The sequence below is a fragment of the Phyllopteryx taeniolatus genome, chromosome 17 (genome assembly GCF_024500385.1).
Source record: "Phyllopteryx taeniolatus isolate TA_2022b chromosome 17, UOR_Ptae_1.2, whole genome shotgun sequence".
In the NCBI taxonomy this organism is placed as follows: domain Eukaryota; kingdom Metazoa; phylum Chordata; class Actinopteri; order Syngnathiformes; family Syngnathidae; genus Phyllopteryx; species Phyllopteryx taeniolatus.
Genome location: NC_084518.1, coordinates 1,822,803 through 1,843,507, shown reverse-complemented (window position 1 = coordinate 1,843,507; position 20,705 = coordinate 1,822,803). Strand labels below are relative to the sequence as shown.

Here is a 20,705-nt window from a genome sequence, read left to right as displayed (position 1 = left end):
AATGCATATATTCAATTATTTATTAAGAAAAGATGGCACAACGACACGTAGGCGTCAGCCTCCAACAAGGCATCGTGATAAATAAGTCATCGTAAGAACAAGATAAGGCTTCGAAACGTCGGCTGGCTCAAGTTGCACATCCGTGTTCTTCAAATAAGACGTAGTACTGCAAAGAAAAACTCAATCGGTCTTTATCAGATCTGCTTACAATGTGTGGACTCACTGAAGGCCCACGCCAACAGGGCAACTTTATGATAGTCCACAAATGTTGTATATTCCTTGCCTCAATAAATACTGTTCCGCATTAAGTATGAATTTCTTTCACTCATACTGCAAATACACGACTAAAACTTGCATGACCTGTATGATGGGGACGATGGTTGACAATATTTGTACGAGACGGCCCCATCTATGAATTGCACGTTTCAATAACTTAGAGCAAGATGAAGATCAAGGTTGCAAGTCTTCCTGAAGACCGATTGGCTCTGCTGTGCTGCGCTGAGATGTTGGGATCTTGCATCTCCGATGCTGCGCCGCACACTAAAGGTCACCGCAGTCGTCCTCACACAACGGCGTGAAGGGCAGTCAACGCTGGGGAAGTCTCCGTTTTTCATTTGGGGACATATTTGTTGTTCTCCCCAGGAAACGGCCATTCGGGCGCCCTGTTGAAATGTCCTGTTAGGAAGATGCCCACCGTCCCGATGATGAAGAGGAGGATGGCGGCCCAGAAGCACACCTTGTCAATCATCTTCCCGATCAGTACCCAGCTTTCAATTTCCTTTATTCGGAGTTAAAGCAAGACGAATTTAAAGCAGATGAGCAGACATGCACGCACATGCTGCTGATCGTGTGAAGAAGAAAAAAACCACATACCGATCCAATGTTGTTTTGCTGTCTTGTGGTTTCTGCAATGAAATTGCAGGCGTCCACGCATTGCTTAATCTCGGGGGCAGCTTGAGCTAAACTCTTGTACAGATTGACGGTAGTGTTGGCATCAACGCCGTCCGCTGGAGGTGAGCAGACGGCAAAATTGTATACGACACGTGATGATGTTTGGAAAGCGCAGATGTCTTACCATTCGGGTTCATCAGGCCATGCTTCTCTCTTTGCTTGTCAAACATCATCTCACTGCGAGGCTGTTTGAGCACATACTCCTCTGCTCTCTGCATGAGGCCGAAGGAGTCTCGCCTCCGATCTCTTATGCCGTTCGCCTCTGACGTCACCTCGTTGTCGTCCAGCAGCGGCGACATGCCAAGGAAACGGGGCACCGACTCTAAAAAGAGCTGACAGAGGAGGACGGAATGTAAAAAAAGACCTGTGTCGACGTTTGGCACCTGCGGTCATTAGGTCTCTCTCAGTGGATGGATGCACTTACATGCTTGATTTGATGGGACATGGTGTGAGTGCTGGGGCTGCGCAGGGAGAAGTTCAACACCACAATTTGATTGGTAGCAATGAGCGTGGTGACACACATAACAAAGATGATGTACCTAAGAAGGACGGCAGAAATTTGGAGCAGGATATTGCAGTTGAAATGTCAGTCGAAACGCGGCGACGGACAGCGTCGCTGCACGGTGACTCACTTGCCGATGAGGGGGACAGAGAGCGACGTCTCCGGGACCTTCTGCGCTATAAGAAAGAGGAAAACAGTCTGGGCCAGCAAGACCGAGATGGACACCGTCAGCTTTTGCCCTCCAGCTGTACGGACCAAAAGGAGACATCATGTCATAGAACGCAAAACACGAGTGAAAAAAAACAATGCGGAGTTCCACTTCTTTATACATTCATGGTGGGAAGGTGCAAATGTTCCTTACAACGTGGCCCATAGAGGTAATATATGTTTTGCAATGGTGACAGTTTGCCTGGGACAAATGATTCGATGCAATTAGTTTTAAAGTGCAAACTTCAATCGACTTGAGTTTGCACACTTAATTTTGTCCTGTTATTTGTGAATTTATTGATTGCTTTATTTTATGTCATGACTATTTTCAGCCGCAAATTAGTTCCAAAATGGTTATTAGTTGCTTTTTCTACAATATTGTTGTTGTTGTTTTGTTTTTTTTTCAATATATTTGATTTTTAGATACAATATAAGTAGTTTACTTGCATGACACTCTGACTCTAAAGTATATAGAGTTAGGGATGTTCCGTATGTTTCTTTTCTCACAGAACACAAGCGCATTAAGTGTTTACGTTGCTTATGAAATGGATATACTGTATTTAGGAGTGATTCCGACTTTTATGGCTGGTTTAACAGTACGGTACTTGAAATACAAATGTGTTCTCATCTTGTCACCGAGAATCCAAATATTATCAGACTTGACCTCACGAGCCAGTAAAATTGGCCCCATTGAAAAAACGAACGATGGATGTCAAAGAAGCAATGAGGAAATAAGCGATGGCCTGGCTGACCTTGTGCCGGTAGGAAGTATGCTAACACGACAAGAGAGGAGATGAGGGAGCAGGGCAGGATGATGTTGATGACGTAGAAGAGGGGTTTCCTTTGGATGACCAGGTTGAAACTGATCTCCTGATACTCCAGGTCATCGGGGGAGTACCTCAGGTTGATCATCTTCCGGGCCGGACGATGGACAATGGCCCATTCTCCGTTCTCTACAACCGTGAGCAAGCACAGAACACGGTGGCTACATTCGGTATACGCTTGTTTCCGTTACGGCGGTCAGTGCACACGTTTGGTCAACATGGCTGTGGTAGAGCAGGTTGAAGGTTTTCCTCAGACGCGCAGCGCGCACGGAAGAACTTTGGGTTTGTGCCGCTACTCTAAATAGCAGAGTAAGCTCTCTCGATTCAATTCAAGTTGCTTCCAATTGTTACCATAGAAAACAGAACACTTTTTGGATGCTTGCCGAGGTTGACTTTGCAGGCAATTTGTCAATTTAAACTCTTTGACTGTTGTTACTACTTGGACATTCTCTTCCACTGTTTTCAGTGCTTGCCTTTGGATGTCCCATTTTTTTTTTTTTTTTTTCCAGTATGATGATTAGTTAGTCACTTAAAACATTTTTCTGTAGTTTTAGACCCGGGTAGAGAATATACTCACACAGTATATTCATGCACTACACAAACTCACGACACAGTTTCTCAACGTTAAGGACCTCTTTTAAGCACATGAAATCATAGAAAACACTAATAACACCAGCGTCATCCAATGCATGGAGAAAAGATTACAGTAAGAAATGGACAGACTGACAAAAGTAATTTAAAAGGCATTTTGTTGTTGTTGCTGTTGTTAGCTCTTACAGTAATATAGCCTCTTGGATAAAACAGTGTCTGTGATTCCTGCAGAATGTACAGCAAGCTCTTTACCAGTGAAAGCCTCAGGGTCAATATCCACCCATTCGATTCTTTCGCCAGTTTCTCCAGCAGCTAAGATGAGGTCCACCTCATTGGCGCTGTAAGTCTGCGATCTGGCGACACAGGATACACTCCGACGACCTGCACCGGATTTGTCTCTTGACGAAAACATGGTGAATTGTATCTTACCTGAATGCTAGTGTGCAGTTTTGATAATCGAAAGGGAAGTAGTTGATCTCTATGGCACACGTGCTACGATAGATCGCAGGAGGAAGCCAATATATCGAACCGTCGTTTGAAATCAGCACGTTGGCGTAGTAAGCCACGTCAAACTTGCCATCAATGCTGCAGGGATGGAGAATCGATAACGGGAAGAAAAAAAAACCTGTCATGGTGAAGCTGCAGGCAGGAGAAATTGAGCGGTGGCGCTCTTACTTGTTTTCAAGGACAATATCGGGGAGCCACACAGTTTTGCAGGGGACGCGGATGATATCGATGCCATAGTATTTGGATTTATTCCACGCAAGACGATAATCGACCCATTTCTGCAGATGACGTTGGCATTTACAACGAGTTCCAGTGCAGTGGGGAATAGCGTGTCAGGAAATGTACACAGAAATATTCAACTCACTATTTCAATCCAGACATTGGTTGTAAGAGTCTCTTCCTTTTCATTCTGTGGAACAAAGTCAAGAAATATATTCAGCATAGTTCAATGTACGGCATGCATGGTAATCCCTGTGTCTGGAAATGTGTTAGTACTCTTGGTGTACTTTTGTGCAAGAGGCTAAGCCTTACATCCTATTTTGAATGTGCGGTGGGGTTTTGTTGCAACTGATAGTAGCGCGCTCTCACCAGAGAGATCAGGTTGGTGAGGGTCAACTTGATCTGGACCTCCACTTTGTCCTTCGGATGAACCACGGGACGAATGTTCTTGTTATAGCCTTTGAACAAGTTTCCGATCAGTTGCGTCTCTTCATTACACTCCACTGCAAAACAGGAAAAATGAAAACAATTCAAAATCAAAGTTTCCTATAGCAATTGATTCGATGGTGCGCATTTGCAAGCGAATCAAATGTTGATGTCGTCGCGTCGACAAAAAGCCAAAAACGACAACTTTTATGCATTTTCAATAAACAGTGCAATGAAACTGCAGCCCCGCAATGGCTGTCGTGGCATCTTTCTCATTCACAATGAAGCACTTCCACACACACCCCCCCAAAAATTACGACACACTCCGGGAGAGAAAGGCAGAGGTTATTTCCGACCCCTTGCCTCTTCTCTCACAGCTGTCACGATGCTTAGCTCAGATTACACCGCAGACGGCCCACTCAAAACAGGACCTTCGTGTCGATTTCAGATGATCTGTTTTAATGTCGCCGTCACTTGTGGATTGAAGCACAATCGCTACGACATTGCCACAAATCGTCAACGCAGTAGACATTTGCCACGTTTTTCCCCGTTTGTCTCTTTTTAGATAGTGTAGGCATGCTTCTGGTTTCAACTATAGTGAGTTAGCTTTACTCATCACCGTTTGCTCACAGAAGCGCAACATCGATTACACAGTAAAGTCAGCTGGGAGTTTCAGGTCGCTTAGGGAATGCTGCTGCGTGGCCACAAATGCGCACACAGATGGCAACAGCTCACATCTATCCCACGTCGAATTTGTGGAACCTTCGCTTTTGGTGTAACTTGGGCTTTCTTATTTTATGAACCTCCCTGACATTTAGCAGAGTGCCTTCCTATCCATGCAGCCATTTCCTTTAGCTCTTGTTTGTTCATACTTGTCACTAGTACCGCTTGGCTGTCGGTAGCGGTTCACGTGGCTCGGCTTCGGATCTTCGTGGAGTCCGACTCAACGATCTCATTCACAACTCCTGCGAATGGCAACCAATCGAAGGGCTTGTCTGTCATTTGGTGCAAAGTCTGCGGTTTAGAAAATGGATGGATGGATCGGTGCTCGCTGCGTCCAGGATGGTCACGTTGGCTCTCCGATCTAAGCTAATGAGTGCATGTTTTCCCTGCATGACAGCCAAAGTGGTGAGATAAATAGTTGCCCTCCCTTCCCGAAATGGGATCTTCTGACTGCATGTCAGCGACGGAAGATTACTCGACAATAAATACAGTAAGTGTCCAGAAAGCCTGTCAAGCTCTGCCAAATGTGATGCTTACCTTGCAAAGCAAAAGTCCCGAGAAGAATCCCAATTCCCCAAAACAGCTTCAACCTGCATGCCGCCATCATGTTCTTGGAACACAAAGCGAGACAGGGAGGCGAGAGAGTGGGAGGAAGAGTAAAGACGGCGAGGAAGAGCCCTCAATCCCCCCTGACTGTGCCCACCCCGGCTGTCGCTATCTGCGGTCTCAGATTACGCGGCAGCTGTGCACTAAACCAGGATGTCAAGCCACAGTCCAGGCACCCGCAATAATAATCATTACGATCATTATGACACCGGCGAAATGGGCCGACGCCAATGGGCTCCATCGCGAATGCATTTGCCCTCTGATGTCGAATATGCCCCAACATCGAATAACATTCAAGAGATGTATTTCAAAAGCCTGCCTTTACATCCACATATACTGCTGCTCCTTTTCAGTTGACGATGTTTAGCAACGCAACAAGTGTCGCAATTATCATTTGCAATGCGTCTCTCGAACCGCACGGCCTCATACTAGCGACACTAGTTTGCCGTGTTTCGCTACGCGAGATAGTCACACTGTTCCAAAGTCAGCGCAATTCTACACCACCATAATAAATCTTCTATTATTATATTGGGTATCTTTTAATTGTTGACACAGTTCTTTTATTTAATCTTATTAGAATTTGCAAGCAGTTCAAACTCATTGTGTGGCTGGTGGGTGGAACAGGTACAATTGTGTTTAAATGATGGATATTGACACAGACGAAAGCGGAAGTTAATTATGCGCTATGTTATGTTAGCGCATGTGGTGGCGGAATTTTTTTTTCTTCATTAGCGCACACCTTCCGAGGGCCAGTTTGGGGTTTCGAACCAACGGGCCTCTTTTGTTCAAGGGTCGGACGGAGATGGAATGGCTGTGGAATACATGCGTCCGTGCGGGGGGCGCGGAAGGTGAACAGGTGACAGGGTCGTGCCGGCCCGCTCTGCTCCCCGCCATTTCTCAAGTGTATTAATATACACAGACGAGCCCTCACTACTTGTGTAGCGAGGCTCCAGTCGTTGCGACAGCGTCTACGCGCCGCAAAGTGGAGGGGTTACAAGTCGTTGAAGTGGAACTTCAAAACGCTAAAAGACTGAAATCCACATTTCAATCCAGAGACCACGCTTGCTATTATAAGTAGCGCTGTGAGTCATGTTAAGTCGTGTCACTGCGCGGTGACGAGGGCAAGAGACTGATTTGTGTGCTCGCACACTATGTGATGTACTTCTAAATATACAGTTAGTGAAACGGAGATGAGCTTCCTTAAGGTCACTGGAGCCACGCTGCGCAAGGCAGATCGCATGTCTGACAGTAACGCAGGTTGCATCTGTCCGGAAGCAGAGCTGCAAGTCAACGGCAAAATTACAAGCTGTAACAATGAAATATTATATTCCCTTTTTAGATGATGGCACATGCGATTGGGCGATGAGCAGCACCACTCGGAAGAGAAGAAGACTCCTCCGTACTCGGAGGAGCTACGCTCACGTTCACACCCGCGGACAGATAAGCTTCGAATAAGCCAATCATAAGTTTTTTTTTCGGAATGCGGAACAAAGACGAGGAGAAGGCGGAAGGCCTGAGCTCGGATTCGAACCCCCGACGGAGGCGGATGTTCTCACCGCTCCGTCAACATGCCGCCCAGCATAGAAAGGATTTGACCAAACTTTCCTTTCTTTTGTCGTGTGTCATTTCCAGCCAGTCGATCGCTTTTCCCGTTCCAAATGGATTGCGCCTCCGGTCGGACATCGGTCACCTCTGACCTCACAGGCGTTCTTCTGGATGCACGGACATAAATTCCCACAGACACGCTCGAACATCTTGTTTTCCCAGAACGGCGCGGAGGAGACCGACTCCGTATCTACTGCCAGTTTCATATCTATATTGTAAATAATTATACAGAAACCCAATCGTAAGCGCTCAACAGGTGACTTCTGCTGCACTGTGGTTAAATGTTTTCCCTCAGCGGAGTAATGGCTGCTGTCAAGTCTGCCGTTGCCGTTGGATGACGCAGATGTTTCAAATGCGACTGGCTTCAGTGGACTTGTTTGGTCTTTTTGCCGTGTCAACACCGGAGCACATCCATTGACACGCGGACCTGACTTTGATCGACGCATATGCTCCTCATGGTTCGTGTGTGAATGAGTGAGCGAGGGGTGGGGGGGGGGGGGGGGGGGGGGGGGGGGGGGGGGTAGAAAGAGAGAGCGTGAGAATAGGGAGGCCGTTGGTGGGAGGAGAGCGAGTAAGCGTTGACGCGAGCTGACCAGGAATATAGCGCATACATATTTTAGGGGGTGCATGTGGTGGGAGAAGAAGAAGAAGAAGAAGAAGGGGAAGAAGAAGGGGAAGAAAGGGGTTACTGGCGGACACGCTGCGTCGGCTGTGCTTTATCAGCCGACCGCTGCTGATCTCTGGACTCTGTCACGTTGAGCAACAGCAGCATGAGGGATCATTTCGACAAAGACACGTGAATGAGAGAAAAAGCAACCGCGGGCGTGATTGGTGCGGCCGCGGAGGGGCGGACGACAAAAGCGCCAGCGGCAATTTCCAGTTGAGTTGTCGAGAGAAGCTCTCTGTGAGGCACAGTGCTGGAAACAACTTTTGATTTCAGAGTATGGGTGGGGCGGTGGGCTTCAGAGGCGAAAGGGGTCATTGTGGTGACTGGCAGCGCAAGGGACAAGGACTCATGTGAGACGGCGAGGAATTCGGCAAGGAAAGCAAAGGAAGCGGACTCGGGCTCCAGCATGGGAGTGAAGAGCAAGGCCGCCTTGGCGATCGGCGTCCTGCTGCTGTTCCTCGGCAGCCTCTGGCTCCGTGAGTCATTTGCTCGCCGTGTTTGCGTCCTACAATCGATCCGTACAATGCTCGCTTGTGGGGAATGCATATGGCGGCCGGAAAGAACAAGAGCATTCCATTCTTCATTAAAAAGACGGATTTGATTGATTGATTGATTTGCCCTGTGAATGTTTTTTTTTTGGTTTTTGTATCAAGCGACCGCGACAAATGAATAAGTTACATTACAGTGATAACCTATTATGACACACAGTGTTCATAATGACAATTATTTGTTGAAGTTAATAATGTAATTGTAATGTCCTTCAATCAGTCATCTTGGGTGGTTTTTAAACCACACGACTATTTAATTGTGACATTATAGCATAATGTCACAATTATAGCACCCTTGGTTCTAAATAACTGTGTGTAAACTACTACTGCAGTGTTTTGTTATTTAAAGTGACTGCTTTTCCCCCCACCAAAATAAAACGTTGTTGTTTTACGGTTGCTAATGCAGATGGCGGTTTGGATTCCCACTGGGATGCGTGTGGAAAAGGTTACAATCAAGTCAATGAGGTAAAGTGAAGTAACAAATCCTGAAGTAACAAATCCTTGATTATTTCAGCCCGTAATGTTTCTTGATTTGAATGACTTCTTTGTCCGGAACGTACTTCGCACGCCCACGTCAGTCACCGCGCCAGCGGGCCAACAGCAGCGGCTCCCGAGGCTCGGCGGGCCACCGGCACCTGCAGGAGTGCCCCGGGCAGACCTTCCAGGTGTCGCTGCTGCTCAGCCACCTGCTGGCGTCACCGGCCGTCGCCTCTGATGTGCTGCTTCGGCCTTATCTGTCCAGCTGGGACGAGCTCGTCAAGTAAGAGCGGTGGATAAAGACGCGTCCCGACGGTGTTGTGAGAGAATGATGGCGATGAGTCGTGATTATTTCGTGTCCTCCAGGTTTATGGAGGCTCTGGGCCCCATGGTCGGCCTGATATCTAAAGAAATACAAAGCAAGACCTCAATTATCCGGGAGTTGGCCCTTCTAGCTGAGGCCAACCCCGAAGCAGAGGTCAATCCCGAAAACACCGCGGGCCCGGAGGCCGGAGCGGGAACTCTGCACCCCTCGCAGCGTTCCGGTGCTTACCGCTCGGTGCGTTCCATGATCTGGGTGGAGCTGAGACGAGGCTCGGTGGACTTCGACCGCCAGACGGACTCCGGATGCCGGACTCTTCTCCGATTGCACCGAGCTCTGCTTTGGCTCGAGCGCTTTCTGGACAAGCTGGCCGAGATCCCGGCGGCGGGCCTGCTCAGGAGCCCGTCGGAGCTGTGCCGGGAGGCCTACGGGACCACGCTGGCCAACCACCACACCTGGTTTGCGCGCAGGGCTGCCGAGCTGGCCTTCATCGCCATGCCCGAGAGGGGCTTCTTCTTCAGGCTGATGTGTGTGCAGAACCAGGAGGAGCTGAGCACAGTTCTGGGACGGGTGGTCCGGGCCATCGGGGTGGTCTATGACAGGACGCAGAAAGCGCTGGAGGAGAATGGCATGCTAGATTTGCCATAAAAATTTTTTTAATTTTTGTATTTTTTTAAAAGATGTTCAGACAGAAGCCTTCATTGTCACCACGTGGAACACAACGGATTCTTGGACATCAATATGGTGAAAATGTGAACGAGCATACAATATAACCACGGGAACTGCCATATTTTACGAAACACAAACACAAGGGCGCTTCATTTATTTGCGCTATTACATTCCCGAAATAGAACGTCTCCAAATGTGCCCTTAAGCTTTTGAAGGCAGCTAATGATGCAATTGACCTTTACGGTTGCAAAGAGAAGCCAATGCAGAAGTGCCTTAATATTGCATTCCTTCGAATGGCCACCAGGTGGCAAACTTTCGCTCCCAGCCTTTCGGAAACCTTTTTTTTCAGCCAGGGCCCCCATTTTACGGGAGAAAAATGGAAACGGCACATCACCAAAGAAACATTTCGCAAAAACTGATATGACGATCCGGTCTCAATTGACTCACAAACGTCATCGCTCCATGTGGAATCCGTGCCCATTTAATTGAACACATAGATAGATGAACAAACATATTTGTAATTCATACTTTTCAGATCTATTAAGTTGAATTGGTTAATGTCTCTGGTTGGAATCACTGACTTAACCAATGACTTTTGTTAACATTTTCCTCGTGAGTTTAAGGTCCACGTCGTCCGCTTGAAGTTCATGATAATATGTAACTTATTGTCGCTAATAGTAAAGGTGCCCATTTCTCAGCGCTCTCCTTTTGTGTGACAAAATCTCATCATAATCTCATAAAGATCCTCATTCAGCTCTCATGTCGATTCTGAAATAGAAATGATTGAATGGCCGCCGTAACCCGAACACCGCACTGGTCTCCGTGAGACTTGACCTTCAAGCCGCAAATACCTCTAATGCCAGGTAATCCCGCCCGCCTCCCTTTTCTAAGAAGACGCCGTGACGAGGAGACAAAGGTGATGAGAGATCACAGGAGAGCTACACTGAGACTCGAGATGGAATCCGAACCAAGTTTGGCCTCCCCGCGGTTCCACTTTGCAGCTTGCAAACGAGATCAGAGGCAGAGGCCACGCTGTTGACGTTTGGTTCCCTTTAAATGACATTTATTCATTCTCTATCTTGTTTTGCAGTAAACATGAGCAAAAATATACATACAGTCAGAGCAAGAAAATAAAACAACGACAGAATAGAATTATCATCCATTTGGGCAACGATACCGAGCGGATTCTTCTCTTTGCGCCACATTCCTGGATATGATTTCATATGAGGGTTGTGGAAGGAAGGGAAATAAAAAAAAAAAAAAACATCTTTAGTATACGTCTAGCGATAGTTTGGGCTGGAACACGTCGTGTCTTTCGGTGAAAGGTTTACACACAACGTTCCTTTTCATTCATTGCAAACCTGAAAACCTTATTCGATGGGCGGGGCAAGGGCGCAAATATCATACACACACACACACACACACAAATACAAAAACAAACGAGAGCCTTGCCAGGCAAATAGTTTTTACCATTTGATGAATTCCTGTTGCAATCGCAGCTGATACATTCTCTAAACTTGACAACAAAAGCGCAATAAAAAAACAAAAAAAAAGTCTGTCACAAACAATACTTTTGGGTATATTTTCTCGCTTGCTGCCTTTCGACGCTTTTGCTTTGTCGTTACATCCGTTCTCCACGAATCCATCGGGTGGCCGAGCGAGAAAGAAATAGATTGCTTTCTGCGGACATCTCCAAATTGGAGATGGACAAATGGCGATGAGAGGACAATAAACTGGACGCTGGCAGCAACATGTTCTGTCCACCAGGAGGCACTGTTATGTCTTTGAGAACACATTTTGTGCGTATTATTATTATTATTATGTAAGAGGAGGTCTTTTTGGAACACACTCTCATGAATCCTTTGCTCTCTAACACCGTGTTGCTAAAATAAAACCCGAACGTGGAATGAGGATCTTTGGTCGAAGAACTCACGTTCGCATGCCGACGAAACAACGTTTTAGTTTGTGTTGTGTTGTGTTATTTAAAGGCCGCTCGATGGATTATGTCAGTAATATTCGTGGCCGAATGCAGCGATGAATCGAGGACGTTAGTGAATGAGCCTTGTCGCAAAACTCGATTTTGGAGGCGATGACGAGGAGGAGGCGCGACAAAGTAGGGCAAAGAAGTTCAGCATGCAGGCTCTGGATTAGCCCACCAGATTAAGAGATTAGAGTGAAATGAAGTGTCGCGGCCACGGCAGAGACGCGTGCGTGCGACTGGACTGGAAAAAGAAGGAAGCAAAACAAAACAAAACAAAGAAAAGAAAAGCCTTGACATTCAATCTAATGTGAAATTAAAGGTGTTAAAATGGCTGGAATTTATTTGTCATTAGGATAAAAGACTGAGATGATTTCAGTTTTTTTTTTTTTTGCGCACCAAACAATTTTGAAATGTTGTGTCTTCAATTTAGTCTTCAAAAAGGGCCGCCCTCCTCTACGTCGTAGTAAATGGCCACTTTGTTGATTTGAAGCCTTTCCGACAGAACTCTAACAAGTCACATATTCGAGACACGAGAAATTGTCAAAAAGAGGAACGCAAACCGGGGAGATTTCCGACGACAAAGGGAACAAACGCAAACTATCACTATTCTAACCTCCTCCTTCAAAACTGTACCACCCCAAAAAAGCAAAGCAATGCAAATAAATACAAAATCGATTTCAGCGCTCTGACAAATCGGGAAGAAACAAAAACCCTCTGAATATCAATGTGGATATTTCTAGAAACAGCAATGCGAACCAAGTCAATAAGCGTGACGGGGGCGTGGGCGTGGCCTGCGGTGGCCTTTTTCTCTTCACTTGATCGTCTGAACTCATTGGAAACTCCAGCGGGACAAAATATCAGCACTTGACCCAATTTCAAGTATTCCCACGCAACGAAAGCGAACACACACACACGAGTTTGGCGAAGTGGGGACGGTTCTTGATATCGAAATCATGGAAGGAAGACCTTGTAAGATGATGGACTGATGGAACTCGTCCGCTCCAAACGATTGCTCGTCAAAGTGTGGATTTCATGACTATTGCACAATGCATGCAATGAATTCCCCGACCCATGTTATGAACGAAGCATTCACGCCACAAACACACACTTAAAGGTTTGAAACGCTCCGTCGTCAGCTGCTCCGGATGCCAATGTCTGTGTTTACCTTTTCATTTGGTCGGCGGTCTCACAGAACCTTCCCCCCCCACCCCAATCCCCCCCCCCCCCCCCCCCCCCCCCCCCCACCGCACTGAGCAAATAGTGGCGACATTTTGTACACTAAAGACAATACACACATGCAACATGGCTTCATCTCAGCATCCGTCCATCAAGATATATTCTTTCCGTTGCAACAAGTTTGGCTTAGGGATGGGCATCGTGATCGTTGGATACGCACGCGCAAGCGATCGCACTACTCGGCTGCAACCAGCGGAGGTGCTGTTGAGTCGCTCTTTGGAAGTCGGCGGCCTGAGCGACAACTTGAGGGCCAATTTTGGGAGCGCACAGATGCTTTTCGTTCCAAAATAAGAACAATAATGTGTCTCGGCAGTAACAGATGCAATTCATTGAGGGCTATTTTCAATCGAGGACATGCCGACGTATGCCCATCCCTAGTCCAGCTCGGAGTTGACGTTATTCTAGACGTTATTGCACATCTTGGACCGGTGTGTCTGACGTACGGAGGAACGCGGCCATACACGCATCTTAGCGGTTCCTTGCGAACGTTTCAAAACACGAGTTTGGTACAGCCTTCCTATCCCCTTTTCGTTTGTCATGCAGTATAAATAGAATTTACAGAAGAAATTTGCCCCCAAGCTCACAGACAGAAATAATTACAGGATTACCACCCTTTATTCTTGCACATTGTCATCACACGCCTGGACAAACAATGTCCACCCCTTCTTTTTTTGTTGTCGTTTTTGTTTGGTTTTTGGTTTAGAGGGGGGTGTGTAAATAATGCTGCATGTGCAATGCAATGCAATGCAATGCTGCAATTGTTTTCGGTGCATGTGCAATGTTGCAGCGCGTGGAGATTGGACATTTGAGAGGAGGAAAAAGGCTCGAAAACCTAGTCGACGGTGTTGATCCTCAGCTTGAAAGACACTCGACCGGCAAACTTGTCTCTTTCGCTCCCGCCGGGAATGTTGTTGGAGTTGATCTTGCACTCGATGTTGACGTCTTCGTTGACCGTGATGTTGAGGAACTTGACGGCAACCAAAGGCTGGGAGTAGTTCACCTGGAGCAAAAAAAATAAAAATAATAACAAATACAAGGCGAGTCAAAGCAGGAGGCGTCTTCCGTCGGGTACGTTTGCAACAAAGTTTCATCACCTGAGCTTTCTTGCCGTAGTACGGGTAGTACATAAGGTTGAACGTGCCGTTGGAAGGAAAGTACTTCAACTCTCCAATTTTGTCAGTGTCTTCTCTCTGTGGGGGGCAATTTCTTGAGTTATGGCCTCAAAATTCCTCTTTTGCTGCATGCACCCGAGGGGGGGGGGGGGAAGGTGAGCCGACTTTTCTTCAAATCTCATTACCCGACACGCCCGCCGTCTCTTTCGGTGCTTGATTAATGTACAGTCTATCTAAAAGAATATACATAGTAAAGAAATAGTATATATTTCTGTTGTTATTCGAGGTATCTACACTGCAAAAAGGCACAATCTTACCTGGCGAAGATCTTATTTGTAGCGAAGACATCTTAGTGTACTTATTTCAAGTCTGTTTTGGCACATTTTCAAAGCAAGACAAAATGACTTGTTTTAAAATACAACATTTTATTTTCAGAATCTTATCTAGCCAATTCAAACTAGTTCCATTAGCAGATCAACGCCCCACTTATTTTAGGGACAAAATGTTTGTTTTACTTTTTTTGTTGTTTGTTCTTCATTTATTTTTTTTTTTTTTTTGTCTAGGTAAAATCCTTGAAAGAAGTCCAAACTGTCCTAAAGAGGGCATTTTTTACGGATGATATTTATTGACACATATCACAAGAAGGATGTATTTTACATCGGGATTGCGCAGGAAGATGTTTTGACTCCAAATAAGATTTCACGGTTTTTTTTTGCACTTTTGTGTCAGAGCTGCAAATCCAACTTGTGCTTTTCTTCTCACTTGAAGTGCACCGCAGCGACTATAGGGATTTTCTATGCCACTCACTGGTCACGTCATTAGGTACGCCTGCACAGTAAAGAACTGACCTTGATTTCAACAGTATGCTTCTTATCTTAGAGCGTGACAGCTGGTGCGACCTCATTGGCGCAGGTGTACCCAATGAAGTATCAGTTCGCTATGAGTCAGGTTTCAATTGCACAACAAGAGAAATCGGCAGCTACGGTCTACGCTATGCAGAAATGGAGTCTCCGCTCTCAAACGTTCTTACCCATTCATTTTTGCCAACTTTGTACCTCTGCGCATTGAGCAGAAAGAGCAAGGCATGTTTGTTTGCAGCGAAAACAGAGCAACGTGCAAACGTGCGTGATTTCCAGCTCTTCTGGGTTACCTTGGCGCCACAGGTGATGAACGGAGCCTGTCCGTCCTTTCCTGGCAGCAACCCGATCACCTGCAGGGAAACAAATCCATGCCAGAGCTTTGGATAACCCCGATCGTGATATGCTTCTGTTCTTCTCATTCCCGACTATCGCGGGCACTCCGTGTCTCCTAGCAACAGCATCCCTTCCCTTCCCTTCCCCTCCTCTTTCATACCCGATTCATCTTGATAATGATGCACGGCTGGCCGTCCTGGTATCCATAGTAACGGTCAGTGAGTCCCGAGCAGTCCTGCAGAAGGTGCCGACTGAACTGACAGGAGCGCTTGGGGTTGTTCTTCACGTCGCCGCTGTCCTCCTGCAGGAAGTACTGGTCCGGTGTGCATTCGTTGTTTTTCTGGGCCTGGACGGTGCTGTTGTAAGCTGCGGAGGGAAAGCCACCACGCGCCTTGAAATGGGTTTTGCGAGCAGTCGATAACGCAAACGTTAAGAATCGAAGATTGCGGGATAATCCCGAAACGTACGTTCCAGGAACTTGTCCAGGGCCTGAGCGTACAGGTCCCAGCTCTCGGTTTTCTGGATGTTATAGATAATCTCGAAAGTCTCGTCGGATTTGGGTCTAATCACCATGCCTGCGAGCGCCGGAAGAAAAGCAAGAGCAATCACAAACCGTGACCCCGCGCTCGTGCGCCTCTGAAACTGCACCTGGCGTGGTGAGCCGGTCTTGCCAGGTCGGCTTGTGGTCGTCCAAAGTCTGCAGCAGGACGTACATGGTGAGCGCAAACAGGCCGGCCAGGAAGATGTAGAAAACCAAATAGAAGAGAAGGACGAGACCTGCCGGCAAAGAGAGGACAGGGTCCTTTGACCGTGGGCGCACACCTCATGCCGCAAAAAACAAAATCATCACTTCACGCTCGAAATGTGCGAATATCCGATAGAAAAGTCACATTTGTTCAATGTGTAGGAGTGCAATCAATCAAATGAGTACAATCCCCCAAAAATAACAATCTGTCGTCGTCGGGCCTCCAATTTGATATACAACAAGCCACCGTGCCTGAGGAAGAACAGCCACTCAGGGACAGATGGAGCAGCTGCTGAGGTTTCAGTCATGGAAGGCCAATCACAGGCCACATAGAAACAAACGACCATTCGCGCACGCATTCACACCTACGGGCAATTTAGAGTCTTCAATCCAGCTGGCGCGCATGTTTTTGGGACGCGGGAGGAAACCGGAGATTTGGATTTATTTCTGATTTTTTTCACAGCGATGTGGGGAGCACACGAACGATCGTGGGGGGTCTCCAAGTGGCCATTTCACGCCCAGATCTCCCCCCACGCCGACTTTCCATGATCGGCCCGTTGGAGGTCCGCTTGCAGTCACGTATGAGCGTACTTTGCACGCTTCGCTCTCGCGGACTCTAGCAAATCAGTTCTTTCCTTTGGTTGTCTGCGCTCCGCCATGTGGACATGTGTCAGAGCGCCGCGTTGAAAGGGAACGGGAGGAGCCGCTTTGATTGGCAGTCGCGCAGAACCTCCCTCTTTTAGGTGCGCCGGTCCACGGAATTACCAACACCGGTCTAACCCGCGTCTGGCGCACAATTGCGCAACACCGTTCACGGAAACCGGGCCCTTCGTGTTCTCGTAACGCTCCATTTCGTACGGCGCTTCACTGGAGTAACAAGGTCACAAGGTCACAAGGTCAGGGCGAAGCCGCATGGCGGGTGCAACAAATGATTGACACCTCTTAAGTCACACCTTCTGTCTCTGGTTGGTTGTTTTTGTACTTGTTTTACCAAGTATGAGAAAAAATGATTTTTTTTTTAAGTGAGTTAGAAAAAAAACAAAAGTTCAATTGGCAAAAAAAGCGCCGTTGCTCCCCGACCACTAAAGAGTGCTCATTAAACAGGGATGGCGCCGTCAGACGGCGAGCAATTTCATTAGCGCTCCAGCTGCACTGCAGAGGCGGCAACGCGGCGCTGGCCGAGGGAGGGGCCGTGATTCGCCGGCGACTTTCATTGATCGAACGCCGCAAGCGAGACGCTCGCGATGCTAAAAACGAACAAAACAATATGTTACCATATGTCACTTCGTAGCACTCAAGCGCGCGTATTTGCGTACGGAAGTCATATTTGAAATGTCCGTCGTCTTTTCAAGCATCTGCCCGTCACGTTCCTGTGGCCATTTTCTGCGGTATGACACATGCCCCCAGTTTTGGGCGCCGGACTGCGGCCTTGACCCCGCGCCGCCGAGCGGTCGAGGATTCTTGCTTGTGTGGCTGATTGATTATTTGCATTTGCATATTGGATACAGTCAAGGCGCAAGGCTGACTCATTAAATAGACATTAAAAACGGAGCAAATATGAAGCATTTTGAATGCTAACGACGGCGCATGTCAGAAAAGACTCCAGTTCCCAAGTGATTCTAGTGAACGATGACGCACCCCCCACGTTCGGGGGGGACGTCGTCGGCTTTACGGCCGACCCTCTACGACGGTGCCAGACGAGGAAGTGTCTACGTTTCAGCCGGCGCTTGAAAGCAAAGAACAGCGTCCGGTCGCTCTCTCGAAGCGGAATCGGCGAATGCAGGGAAGGCCGCGCTTTCAATGAGCTGAGCAGACCGACGAGATGTGAGGCTTTTCATCTTTTCTTTTCCGAACAGCTGCGTTATTCTTGCTCCCCTCGCACGCGTCTTTGGGAGGAGCTGCTACAAAAGCCGATGTGGCAGCAATGGAATCTGCAAACAGCAGACGAGAAGCGTTGCAATGAAATGTGTGCGTGGTTGGGAAACGGCGGACGGCTAATTGTAGGTGCCCTGGCGCCTGGTCGTAGCTAAATCCAGAAATAGCCCAATTAGGCGGCCTTAAGCGAGCGCAGCTTAAAAAGGCCGCCGGACCTCGAGGCACCTGGGGCACGCTGAGCTGGATTAAGCGTGGCACAGCGCCGGAAGAAGATGCACGTACACTCAATGATGAGTCGCGAATGCTTTGGAGTCCCATTTGTTGATAAGGAAACATCTTCTTATTCAACCGCTTCTAAATTTTGCTGGCATCCCCCCCCCCTCCAAAAAAAAGGACTCCATCCTGAGGTGAGGCCAACGCAGTCATTAGATGAGGCTTAAATCCCTCACGCTGGGCTGGCTCAGAGTGGAGGTGCTACAAATAGCATTTTGCTCTTGGCTTTACGCAGATTAGAATGTTCAAATGGAGCCTTATGCGCCACGCATAATTGCTGAAAGTTCCACGCAGACTCCTCCAATGCTTTGATTTTCATCTCGTTTGGACTTCAGTTCAGTGTTCGCCGTGAGCATGTATTTATTTATTTTATTTATTTTGCTGCTAATGACATCATGTCGCCACGCAAGCCCGCTTTGCGTCCAACTTGATTGCCCCCCCCGCCCCCCCGAACGGACGATGACGTGCACTCTCCGCAACAAGACCGAAACCTGCTCCCGCAAAGCTTGCTGCCGATCGGGGCCGAGCACATTCGAACATCGTCACCGCGCGCAATAGTTACCGCGCGCAACCATACGCCGCCACCTTTATTATGATGCTCGGCGCATTGCGCAATGGAAGGCGGCGCACGCCATCGATTCGGAGAGAAAGAAGCGCCGCATTTTGACGATCGGAGTGAGGTGACGAGCCGCTTGCCACTTGACTCGCGAACAATGCGGTCCGGTTCTCCGCGTTTGCTGCATCGCCGGACGGAGCAGTACTCACCCCAGCTGCTGGCTGTCCTGCCCAGAAACTCCCTCGTCCTCGGGTTCCAGATGTACTCCTTCCACTCGCCTCTTTCTCCATCCTTTGCCATTGCGCTACACAAGAAAGATCAGACTGCCTAAAAACAACGACAGCAAAGCAAACCTGTGATGAATGCGTCCGAATGCCACAGGAATCCAATGCGCCAATGAGGAGGGAGTGACAATTGGTGGGAAATCAAAGCGAAGCCTGTGCAAAGATGGAGCAGGGGACACTCAGAGTGAGAGGTTGCCCGGTCCGAGTGAGTGCCCTCCCCCCAGCTCTCGTCTTCATGCCGCAGAGTTTTGACGAGCGCTGCACAAATCGAGCGATACTGCGGTAAAGCGCGCCCCCGCCCTCCCGCTCGGCCTCCATCAGGCTCCCACCGAGCCCCGCCCCCCTCCGCTCAACCGCCACGCCGATTGGCCGCGAGCTCTCGTCATCCGTCGTCGGAGGACGACGAGGGAGCAAAACGGCGCTGCCCTTTGAGTTGCGAGATGAATGCGCTCGCAACTCGAAAGCCCGCTGATACGAACGGAGACGCCGTTCGTCTGCTCGAGTCTCCCCCGCGAACAACTTGTCTCGGCTGCCTTTGTGTGTGCGTGTTTGCAAACAACAATCGTGAATGTTAAAAAGTCGTTTGGTTTTTGGAGCGCAACTCGTGCAGTACCCCACCCGACCGCTCGGTGCCGCTTTTCAATATGCATGTTATAGTGAAGTCACTTTGGAAATGAAAAGCCCAATTTTTTTTTTTTGCTGGAATGGTGACAATGCACTTTTCCCTTTTCAATGTGTATTGCACATTCGACACAGCGCATCAAGAAAACTTCCAAAAGATGATCGTGAATAGTGACCGTATCAGTATAAAATTGCATTTGTATATCCAGCAGTTTTTCATTCTTTCTAATATTGTATCTTGGATAGTCCATCAGACAAAATCCATCCTCATTGTGCAGATTCTGTGTCAATTTGAAATGCAATTAGCTCCTGTTTTGGAATAAAGCTCATTAATTGCCATAAGCATGCAGTGTCAGTCTTTTTTTATTATTATTATTATTATTATTTCCAATTGAGAATCACTGAGGATTATTCAAGGCTGTTGAGGAGGAGGAGCCGAATGAGAGCCCCACATTTGGGGATGAGCCCGTGGGATTGGATGACCTTTAACCTCAACATGCTGGTGGAAACAAATAGGCCAATAGTGTTGTTGTTTTTTTTCCTCTCATGGAGTGTGGACATTGTGCCCTCACTCGGAAGACTTGGGTGTTACAACACAATATCCGCTCGCCACGCAAAGGCAGCAAAAGATGGGAGAGGTGGTAAAAAACAAAACAAAAAAAACCTCCAGTTTGTTGTGTAAAGTTCATTATATAAAATTTATTTGAATGACAATATCAATGCAAATATAGCACTACAGTGATTTCCAAGGTACACCGTATCTTACCAGATCAATATAGCATGGCACTCGTATAATGGCCACTGTTTAGTAGACACACAAAACCAACAACTTCTGTAAACTAGTTCTGGAAACGGTCCCTAGGTTCGTTATTAGTCAGTGGAAAAAGCAACCATAGTAAGGTGATTTGTTGGTATTAGAAATCAAATCGGGCACAATATTGACCATCATATCAACATCTTTTGTGTGTGTAAAGAGTCTCTGCAT

General features: G+C 47.6%; 3 protein-coding genes across 7 annotated transcripts; 1 reads left to right on the top strand and 2 right to left on the bottom strand.

The window, feature by feature from the left end:
- Positions 1 to 2: 2 nt before the first annotated feature.
- On the bottom strand, positions 3 to 5,648 carry chrne (cholinergic receptor, nicotinic, epsilon). 4 transcript variants are annotated; one of them, XM_061752322.1, is made up of 12 exons: positions 5,488 to 5,648; positions 4,171 to 4,304; positions 3,947 to 3,991; positions 3,751 to 3,860; positions 3,505 to 3,660; positions 3,328 to 3,428; positions 2,413 to 2,613; positions 1,584 to 1,698; positions 1,376 to 1,412; positions 1,076 to 1,283; positions 874 to 1,007; positions 3 to 778 (listed from the first exon to the last, which is right to left on the bottom strand). In XM_061752322.1, the coding sequence occupies exons 1-12, from the start codon at positions 5,555 to 5,557 to the stop codon at positions 611 to 613; spliced, it is 1,479 nt and encodes a 492-aa protein (XP_061608306.1). In that variant the 5' UTR covers positions 5,558 to 5,648; the 3' UTR covers positions 3 to 610. The 4 variants fall into 4 exon arrangements, with proteins under 4 accessions (XP_061608306.1, XP_061608304.1, XP_061608305.1 ...); XM_061752320.1 differs by having other exon boundaries at positions 1,376 to 1,490; positions 5,488 to 5,647; XM_061752321.1 differs by having other exon boundaries at positions 1,376 to 1,490; positions 3,328 to 3,456; positions 3,605 to 3,660; positions 5,488 to 5,647.
- A 2,054-nt stretch (positions 5,649 to 7,702) lies between these two features.
- gltpd2b (glycolipid transfer protein domain containing 2b) lies at positions 7,703 to 11,284 on the top strand. The gene is made up of 4 exons (XM_061751848.1): positions 7,703 to 8,304; positions 8,783 to 8,841; positions 8,955 to 9,136; positions 9,220 to 11,284. Exons 1-4 carry the CDS (start codon positions 8,235 to 8,237, stop codon positions 9,821 to 9,823), a joined length of 915 nt encoding a protein of 304 aa, XP_061607832.1. The 5' UTR covers positions 7,703 to 8,234; the 3' UTR covers positions 9,824 to 11,284.
- A 2,373-nt stretch (positions 11,285 to 13,657) lies between these two features.
- atp1b2b (ATPase Na+/K+ transporting subunit beta 2b) lies at positions 13,658 to 19,377 on the bottom strand. Of its 2 annotated transcripts, XM_061751849.1 has the most exons (8): positions 19,025 to 19,377; positions 16,015 to 16,143; positions 15,834 to 15,941; positions 15,527 to 15,732; positions 15,324 to 15,383; positions 15,204 to 15,230; positions 14,156 to 14,251; positions 13,658 to 14,061 (listed from the first exon to the last, which is right to left on the bottom strand). In XM_061751849.1, the coding sequence occupies exons 1-8, from the start codon at positions 19,113 to 19,115 to the stop codon at positions 13,894 to 13,896; spliced, it is 885 nt and encodes a 294-aa protein (XP_061607833.1). In that variant the 5' UTR covers positions 19,116 to 19,377; the 3' UTR covers positions 13,658 to 13,893. The 2 variants fall into 2 exon arrangements, with proteins under 2 accessions (XP_061607833.1, XP_061607834.1); XM_061751850.1 differs by lacking the exon at positions 15,204 to 15,230.
- Positions 19,378 to 20,705: the final 1,328 nt, after the last annotated feature.